This window comes from Centruroides vittatus, unplaced genomic scaffold (genome assembly GCF_030686945.1).
Source record: "Centruroides vittatus isolate TY-2023 unplaced genomic scaffold, ASM3068694v2 contig_693, whole genome shotgun sequence".
Taxonomy (NCBI): Eukaryota; Metazoa; Arthropoda; class Arachnida; order Scorpiones; family Buthidae; genus Centruroides; species Centruroides vittatus.
In genome coordinates this window covers 224,261-234,767 of record NW_027122437.1, presented here as the reverse complement: position 1 = coordinate 234,767, position 10,507 = coordinate 224,261, and the positions used below count along the sequence as shown (strand labels likewise).

Below are 10,507 nucleotides of genomic sequence, written 5' to 3'. Positions count from 1 at the left end.
ATTTTCAAAATCTGCTTGATCAATTAGCTGACATTTATGGTTCTAATAAACAATATATGAAATGATCTAGTAATAGTCTCTTTAATCTGAAAAATTGACGGTAGACTGAAGAGGGGTCAGAGAAAATAATACTGATCTGAAATGCATTTGTAAAAAAACAATAAAGGAGTTTTGAACCTGTGAAGCTGTGAGACAGTCTACTGTCAATTTATCGGATTAAAGAGACTACTACTAGATCAACATATAATAGAGCTACCATAGAAAATTTAACAAGATATATAAAATATATCAGAGTAATTAGGACAAAGAACAGAATTTTCTGTCTAAAGCCACTTTTGCTTACTAGGAGTGCAGGGGCTAGTGTTCAGGCAAAGGTCTATATAACAAGGTCAGGACACGCAAACTGGAGCTGCCATTTTGGGCCTTTTTGATTCGCATGTTTAAAAGAAACTTATACGAGCAGTCAGTTTTATACGACATTAATTAAACTAATTTATGCAATTTTAGTTTAATTGATGTCATGTAAAACTGACTGTTCGTATAAGTTTGTTTTAAACATGCGACTCAAAAAAGGCCCAAAATGGCGGCTCCAGTACGCGTGTCCTGACCTTGTTATATAGACCTTGGTTCAGGCCATGGTCTTATGGAGCCACCATTTTGGGATGTTTTGGGATAATGCATGTTTCAAACTTCTACGAAATCAGACTACTTATATCGAAAATCCAAACACAAAATACTTTATTTATTTAATTATTTAGTGCAAATTCCATTTTTACATTTATATTACAGTTAGAAATTTTACAATTTCATGTGAATTCTCAGCACTTGAAATCTCAACATCAAGTGCAAAATTTAAACAAGGGTAGTCATCTATCTCATAATTTAATTTCAATAACAGCAATGAAACCGTAATCTCAATTTATGTTTCTTTCTATAGGTACTTCCTTTCCACATGATGTCATTTCTCTCATTATTTTGATGATGTTGTGATATCTGCATAATTGAAGTATTTGGCTGGCATCGAAGTATTGCTGTTCATATGGTGGAGGTGCTCGTACACTTGATTGGGAAGTAATGGATCATCTGTCAACAGTCCAGATGTGTCACCATGTAATTATCAGCTGTTTGGTCCTCTTAAGAGATCATTGGAAGTCAAGAGCCACTGCTAATATTGGAGCAACTGCATGATAAACTCTCATAATTTGAGTACCTCCAACACCAGTCAAAATTCCGTATTTCTATTTTTTTTACCCTTGTCAAAACGATGGGAGAATTGTCATCATATGGAAGGGAATACCTAGAAAATGAAACAAATTGGAACTATGTGACACATCTCTATGCCCTTACCGAAATTCCAGATAGAAGCTGAATTAACCTTGCACATTGATTATTGAGTTTTGGATGCACCAAAATTTCTTGCACAGAGTTTGGAAAAGAGTAGGGCCAGCATTGTCTACATGATGGATATTTGGAGACATACATGCATGAAAATATTTAATCATTATACCATTCAAACATTATTCTGTCTATTTTAGTACTGTAAACTGATTGAACTGAGTTGAATATTCAAGGAAATGACTGTAAAGTAACTGGTGCTAGAAAAAAGTTCGTTTTACAAATATTACAGTCGAAAGGTTTATCTTCTTTATGTATTAACATATGACTTGTATAAAATAGTTTATTTGAATAAATCCTCTTACAGACGTCACATTGAAATTTAGACGAAGGCATTCTAAAATTTGTTTTTAATACTTTTTTCTTCGTTAAAGATTTCTTGCAAGTATCACAAAAGTAGCAGCTATTTTCCGTATGCCTACAAATGTAAATCTCTAACTTTTTCAATGATGGAAATTGCATTTTGCAGCTATCGCAGGTGAAAGCTTTCTCTTCTCCTGTTTTAAATCTATTACTAGTAGAATGTATATCTTTTCCTATGTTTCTGTGTATTTCATATCCTGAAAGTATAATTTAATTTTCTGAAACTATTTGATAATTTTTAAAAACTACTATATAATCATTACAATAGTTAAAAAATAATATATAAACATTGCAATAGAATTAATAATCTTGTAGGAAGCTGCGCTGATCTCATTCATTCACTCACTGAAGGAAATTGAACCCACCTCAGGAAAATAACGGTTTGAACAGAAATTAATATTTTGCATGAATCGGTAGACGAAGCAGCCTCCAATAAAAGATCGACTCTTCCGTAAGATTGTTATTTTTCAGAGGTATGAACAAGGAAAAAGATTCTTCCTTGGTATAGTCTAATAATTATATATTATTACACTATACCAATGAAGAATCTTCTACACTTAAAGATAACTATTTGTAATTTAAGTTTAATATTGCTTTCATTAAATAATTTCTTTGTTTGGGCTGTTATACCAAGTGAAAAATAATCGATGAAGTTAACAATGAAAAATTAATTTGCAATTTTTTCATACAACTTTAAAAATTAGAGGAAACTGACAGTCTTGTTTTGATAGCAATTGTATAAAGATAGTAATGACTATATGAAGCTTAGCCAGCTTTCAGTTTAATCAATAAAAGATTAATATAGACAACCATTAAAAGGAATTGGAGTAGGATGAAAGATTAAAACAATAATCTTTGTCGTCATCATTCAAATATTTCCATTATCATTCATATAAGTGAAGTTTACCAACAGGAATGAATTAATCTACATAAAATGATTAGTAAGAAAATGGATTAAAAATAATTAACCCACTAGTGGCCAAATGGATAAAACCAGTGAACACTGATAGTCGGTTGCAGGTTTGCACCTCAACAATGGGCAGGCCACATGAAGTTTTCCAGGTTTTCTTCATATATCTAAAACTTAAATAGGGCTAGTTTCCCATAGAGTCCTCCTGGAAAGAATCTCTCCTTGATAGATTGTCTTAGTGTCGTGTTGCCTTATTCCATTAACACAATACAATAAGAATAATTAATGATTTATTATTATGAACTCCAAGTATGATAGACATTCCAAATTTATGGAGACTATATTCTGTAAAACTGCCATAAATATGGAAAGGAGGAATACATTAAAAATAATAAGGTTAGGAGACAGAAAAAGTATATAATTAGAAATATAAAATTATATCACATTTTCATATGAATATATTTTGTTACTATATTTCTAATCTCAGTCTCAGTTTTCTTATACGTTATATTCGATTCATTTATGACATAAGTGCAAACAACCGTAGCTATGGAAATTCTAATATATATATAATATATCACTTTATCTTCAAGGGACATTGTTTTATTTAACTTTTTTGATATTTTGCCCTTAGTATTGTTTTGTTTGGATAATGTTCTTGATTGATGGGCAGATCAAGCAGCTAAGATGACAATCTATGACAATTTTTCATGTTTCGAAATGTAAGCTGCGATTCCTTTTTCTTTCTTGATTTTATCATTAAGCAGTAAACCAAATAAAATTTGTTCACATTGAGTAAAGTTTAGATTAGGATGAGTATACAAGCTGGCCATCTCCATAACCCCTAACTAGGGTCTGGTCAGTCACTACCATGTGGGGGCCATGCTGCTATTGTTCATCACTGTCACTAGAAACTTGCAAGTGGAATGAAGGCTTAATTCATCTTCTATTACTAACTTACATAAACATAATACTAATTAATAATTATCTATATTAATCTGTATTATTAAGCATTATGAAATATTTTGGACATTTTTACCTTTATCATTTTTTATTTTATTAATATTAGATTCTGAAGAACATTGTGATTCAATTTGTTCTAATTCTTCGGATAATTCAGAGTGAATTAATTGAACAAAATCGTACTTCACAGTCTTGTCATTGGCGCAATTAATGTTGTTTGAAAAACTATTATCTGTAAACTATAATATAGAAAGAAAATTACCATAATTACATTCAACAAATATAAATATTGTTAAAAATGTATACAGAAAAATACACAATTACAATTTTAATAATAAATTTTTAAATTATCTAAATTCTAATATTATTTGGGAAAGCCTCCACATAACAGCTGTAACACCTCGCAACATCCCAACCCTCTAAATCCCACGATTATGGGTAACGTTATTCAAACAAGCTACAGTTTTAATTCCCTTTTTTTGCATAAACAGGTTTGCTTTTGCTATTGCGCGCTATGTAATCTCGGAAAAATTACACTATTCATTATTACCGTTTATATTTTTTAGAACGTCACTTTAACTCAAATTGATTTCATATTCCATCCATGTGATATATTTAATTTCAAATATTGTTCAAAAACTTAAAATTCAATATTCGCCCGATGGCGGCAACTTTATGCTACTGAAAGTACTAGCAAACATTCTTGTATGCTAAAAGTTGATATCAGTAATGCCACAACACTTAAGTGTAGTTATTATATATCTAAATTCTAATATGAGTTGTTGATTTATGTACATGTATGCATAATTGGACATTACGGGAAACAGTTAGCCTTCCTTTTCCTATTCCTTTTAATTCTATCATGTGACGAAAGAAAGTTTCCAGAGCCAGCAGCCCTTCGAATGCCACGTTAAATGTTCATTTATTCTTTACATTCATCTTTTATATTCATTTTATATTAATTTCTTATTGTTTTTAGTATTAAACACAATATTTATGCTCTTTGAAATGTGTTTTTATATATATTTTGGAAGTGTCTAGAACGAATTAATTAGATTTACATTGATTCATACAGAAATAGTCGGTTTTCGTCAGTTTCGGATTTTGTCGATTGTTTTCAGACAGATTACTGACAAAAACTCAAGTATCACTGTATTATTAATATCACAAGCTTAAATATGATTTAATAATTGAAAACTGTTAGACAAAAACGTTCTTTTCTCAGTTTAAGCTTCAGATGAAACAACTGTTCATCTCATTCAAGTATTTTTTATAATCATATATCCAAGATTTAGCCCGATCATTTACGGCAGCTGTTGGTGTATTTGCTTACGATATTGGGTTTTATTTGATGTATATTTGTAATATCTATTTATGAGGGAAACAGAAATTAGTTGAACGAGATGATTAATTAATGATTTAATTTTACGCAGCTATCTTAAGAAAAAAAATATATTTTGGATAACATTTTATTAATTACCTCATCATCTTGATTATCGAACTTTCCAGAGAATCTTTTACTAACTTGACTATTCGGTTTTCCACAGAGAACTTTACATTCTGACTTTAGTTTTATTTCCTGTAATAAATTATCAAGCCATTTTGGTTTATTTTCATCCCTGTTCAGTTGTTTTACCTGATTAATTCCTAAACAAAAATAGTTTAAGTTTAATTTACATAAAACAAAATATAAATTTATGAATAATTAATTAATCAGCAAAAATGTTTTAAATTAAATGACTCTTTTAAGACGGTTGAAAATGTTCGTTTATCTAGTGAAAAGTTTATGTTGCTGGATCTTTGACATACGATATGTTTACTTTTGAGCTACATCCAGTTTTACAATATGTTTTTTATCAAAACAATTTCTCTGCTCAGAGTTTTAATTTTAAAAAATTAAAAAAGACTAAAGCCAAACAATTGCCAGATTACTTCAGGCTATATTAATGTTACTAATTACGGGAGTTGCAGGTTTAAGTTCCATTTCAAGCCAATTTTTTCTTTCCAAAACCTTCTAAATTAATTAGTAAATATTAATTTAATTATATTTATTAAATTTATCAAGAGATGTAATTAGTAGCATTAATATAGCCTGATGTAATACAGCAATTGTTTGACTTTAATCTAAGAATTGGGGTTTGTATTCATATTTAAAAAGACATAAACATTAAAGCAGTAATTGTATAATTATCAAAACCAGTACTAAAAACACTAAGACAAACTTGGCTTATTTTGAATTTACAAAATTTTGAACATTTGCAGTTAGCTAATAAGCTACTTGTAAAATGTTTAAAGTTGTCGTAAAAAGATTGTACTGCAAATCAAGTTTTCACGATGGAATCTTCAAATACACAATTCTCAATCTCGGACACTTCCAATTATATCAGTTAAAACATATTTTCGTCTTTTTATTTATTTTTAAGATATAAACGGTGCATAAAATCTTGTGGTGGACAGAGTCTTCATCATTTTCGCATATATAAAAATAATTTTAAAAATGATAAAGCCATCTTATGAGTAATATTGTGTTTTTAGTATTGTTCTGATATTTGTATGGCTGCGTGCAAAGTTCTTTTTATGTTTAAAAGATTTTTAATGTTTTTAAAAATATGTTCATGTTAATGCTTGGCACATTCAGAGTTTAATTAATTTAATTAATATAAATTGGAGAATATTTTTGTTTAATAATAATTCATAAATACCTTTTATGCTTTTAATTATATTTGTTCTATGGAAAAATTCAGATTTCGATTGGTTTGCTTTGGAAGCAGCAGGAAATTTATTTTTGCATTGCAATAATTCCGTGTTGTTCTGGCTTGGATAAGAAACGTCTTTCATATCTGAAGTGGAATCCTTAGCGTTATTCACATAATACATCTCTCTCACACTTTCTAACTACATAAGAAAGTAAATATATATATTGTTTTAAAATGATTATTACATTTTCAACATACTCTGTGTTGTTGTTATTACAAAATTGATGTAAATTGGTACCATCTTCAGTAGGAATTCCATCCACATTTTGAAAAGTTTAGGATGTAGTTTCAGGACTTGGGAAATTATACTCTATCTCAGGGATGGGCAACACGCGGCTTGCATTAACACTGTTTGCAACTCGTGTTGCATAAAATATGAATAAATATGTCAGTTTCCCAGCTTAAGGAAGTATGCAGCAAAAATTCAAACAATTCAAACACTCTTACTTTCTATAATTTATGTACGTGAATAGTTTTTGAATTTGAATTTAGTAAAAATTAAAACAAGAAACCGGTAACAGACACATCGAAACTAATATAAAGCTAGCGGTGAATAATATTTAACCAAATATTTTGATATATTACGTTTACATCAGTTTCTGAAGCTAAATTATGTATACCTATGATAATTTATAATTAGACGTGAATAAATAATTGTGATTTACTGGCATTTATTTTCTATTTTCTCTTGTATGCAGCCCGCATCAGTTCGAAAGTTTTGAAATGCGGCCTTTACATAGAAAAACGTTGCCCATCCCTGCTCCGTAATAATTATGTTATTTCATTTACAAGCAACTGTATCGTGGCACATCAAGAGGATTTAGTTCGGATACTGAACAATTATAGAAATAATAGTGATGAAGTGAAAGGGTTTCATTAAAATAATTAATTGAACTAAAGACTGCATAAATGATTATGTTATATATAAGTACAGCTGAGAAAATATTACTTTACAAAAATTTAATATCAATAATATTCAATGACACAGACTCAAGAGAGAATTGTTCAGTCCTCATTTACTGTAGACATATGATAGATACTGTAAATTGACTTCTAAATAATTCTTTGAAGGTTATTATATAGAGAGGAGAATTACAAGAAAATTATCAGCTTTCTACACACATGTTCAAGTAAAAGTACTTAAAAACTTAATGTCAATTAAAGTGTGAATATCATCAGGAACTCCTACTTAAATGAGAGTACAAAAAGCTGAACACGAGAGAACTAAAGGCAACACACGTGCTGTTAATAGCTTCAGCAAAACATAGGATGGCAGATAGATATATCTGTCAGTATGAAGAATTTTGATGTTAAGGGTTAAATATAACTCCAATTCAAACTGCTTTTTTTTCATAGTATAAACATTTTAGAAAACTGAAGTGTTTTGTATCACGGGAGCTTCTTTACAGTTTCTTTTCCTTTGTCTTATTTATTTACATTTGTCTTGATATGAAATGCTGTTTTCTAAAATCATTTATATTCAAGAAAAACAGTTTGAACTGTATTATAAAGAATGATCAAAGAGTTTATTTGCAAAGAGAAGACTTGGCAATGACGTGCAGAGTTTCAAATGTTATAAATTCAAATCTGTAATTCAAGATCTACAAAATTTTCAAGTGTTTTTCAAGATGCATAGCAATGCAGTGACCATATATATCAAATTCATGGTATTGTTAAGTCTATGCCTCATGAGTAATTGTGCCAATATAAACATGTAAAAGCCAAATTTTTAGGATTCATATGTCCTGAAATAATCCAGTAATCATTTTGCTTTAAACTATGGTACCATACTAAGAAAATATTGATTGATTCCATAAATTTTACTTACATAACTATGTTGTTCTAGACATGTTTCTGCATAAATAACATTATTGGCACTGTAAACTTGTAATTTTAATCCTTGTTTTATGTTATCATTTGACTCCTGCTTCAAACTGAAATCATGTTCATGCTTCAAATTAAAATTTGGTTCTTGCTTAATACTAAATTTACATTCTTTCTTTATGTTATATTTTGATTCTTCTTTAATACCAAATTTACACTCTTTCTTTATGTTATATTTTGATTCTTGTTTTATATTATATTTAAGTTCTTCCATTATATTATATTTAGATTCCTGCTTCACATGAAACTTGACATCTTGCTTTACATCAGAATTTAATTCTTGCTTTATATGAATATCTGGTTCATATTTCACACTAAAATCAGACTTGTACCTCATATTAAAATCAAATTTGCGATTCATTCTGAAAACTAGTTTATGTTTTATATTATCATCATACATTTGCATGAATCACCATTAACATCAAATCATTGTTTGATATTACTAATATCACCCGTCTGCTTCTTTCCCTTTTTACCATTACAATCAGATGAATTCTTTGCCATGAAAACCTAAATTAAAAAATAAAAGAAATAAATATCTAATATATTAAAAATATCACAAAATCATGCATGATATTAGAAATTATTTGCAAGTTTCCTTCCATACTTTGCATAAATTATAAGGCATAAATTCAGCTCTGAACGAGGCAGTTGAAACCTGATCAGATCTGTAGACTATGCTCATAGAAGTAAAAAAGTCAAAAAAACTGATGGTCTACATGTAACTCTTATAAGTATAGACAATCTGAAATTATGCTATCTGATCAAGCTGCTCGTTAAACATACAACAGACTTTATGGCCCCCAAGTAATTGGTATGGTAGTGTTTCTTGTACTTTCTGAGCTTTTAGCCATCTCTAGTAAAGTGAAAAACATTTGCTTTAAGCATTGTTTTGAAAAATAGTTCCGGATATTTCACTTTTAAATTTTACCCATTTTTGAGGGTCTTCAAAATTTCAGATAGAATGATATCTTACAAAGGGTCACACTTAAATGTGGTTCTTTTGACTACTTATCTCCTGTGGGCACGATCTAGGCTCGATAAAATTCCAACCACTTAATTCAGACCGCATTTGTGCAAATTTTAATTTTCTCCAAGTTCTTCTGGATGCTTTTGTATATAAAAATCATTAGAACAATCACTGACAACTGTTTGGATCATATTTTTAGATGATTCTATTCAGAACTGAACCTTTTACAACTTTAATTGTTAAAATCAAAGCTGAGAAATTTCCTAAATATTATCATATCAACTGAATTTCAAATTATGATTTTAAAAATTGGTCTCTATCTAACTTAGTTGACTTTTCTTTTTACCTTTTTTCCTGTTAAATATATACTATTCATTTTACTGTCACGAATTTTATCATATAGTTCTATATGGCGACATTATTTTATCCTATTACGAATGAGCAGAACTGTAAAATTCAATATTACACAGTCAACATAAAGAATCATAATACGGATACAAGTAGGGTTGCCACCTCATAACTTAGTCTCACCCAGAGATGATGATTTAAGAAACAAACAAAAAAAAAAAAAAACCATATGTATACATATACAATTTGTTTATTTATATAAATTAACAAATTCAAAACTCAAGTTTCTATATATTTAATACAATTCTAATAATCACAAAGTAGTTTCTAATAAAAAATTAATAAAACTAAGAACTAATAAAAAACAAATTAACAATTTACGTATAAAATAAATACAGGCAAATAAATATAAAAATATGCGAGATACAAAATGGTATATGTGTAATTAATTAATTATTTATTTATGTAGATTTTTCCATGTATATTTTCCCGTTTGACATCGCAGCTTTTACAAGATCTGCATTTTCTGGCTTTCTTACGAATTCATAAAATTCTCGACAGCTCATGTCAAAATTAAGCTTTACGCATAATTCTGCCTTTACTAGCTCAACCCTCATCCTGTTACGGTTGTCTGTCCAGGTATTTCCCATAATCGAAAAAATTTGTTCCACGTATGCATTACTTATAGGTATCGATAGAATCTTAGCAACAGGTTTGGGTAGTTCAGTGAAGACATTAGAGGAAAATATCTTTATCCATTTTTTATCAGTTGGCAAATCGAGTGATTTGGTGGAAGGAATGATCTTTTTAAGAAGACAGATGTCGTCATATAATTTATCGGCATCTAATTCTACATTTACGCGTTTTGCAGCATTTAAAAAATCTTGGTATTTAAAATTTTCGTCCTTAAGATTCATT

At 29.2% G+C, this 10,507-nt stretch overlaps 1 protein-coding gene across 1 annotated transcript; it reads right to left on the bottom strand.

Annotated features, from left to right (window-relative positions):
- Positions 1-940: 940 nt before the first annotated feature.
- On the bottom strand, positions 941-9,664 carry LOC136980318 (zinc finger and BTB domain-containing protein 41-like). The gene is made up of 4 exons (XM_067276410.1): positions 9,588-9,664; positions 8,216-8,781; positions 3,708-3,870; positions 941-1,955 (listed from the first exon to the last, which is right to left on the bottom strand). Exons 2-4 carry the CDS (start codon positions 8,675-8,677, stop codon positions 1,567-1,569), a joined length of 1,014 nt encoding a protein of 337 aa, XP_067132511.1. The 5' UTR covers positions 8,678-8,781; positions 9,588-9,664; the 3' UTR covers positions 941-1,566.
- Positions 9,665-10,507: the final 843 nt, after the last annotated feature.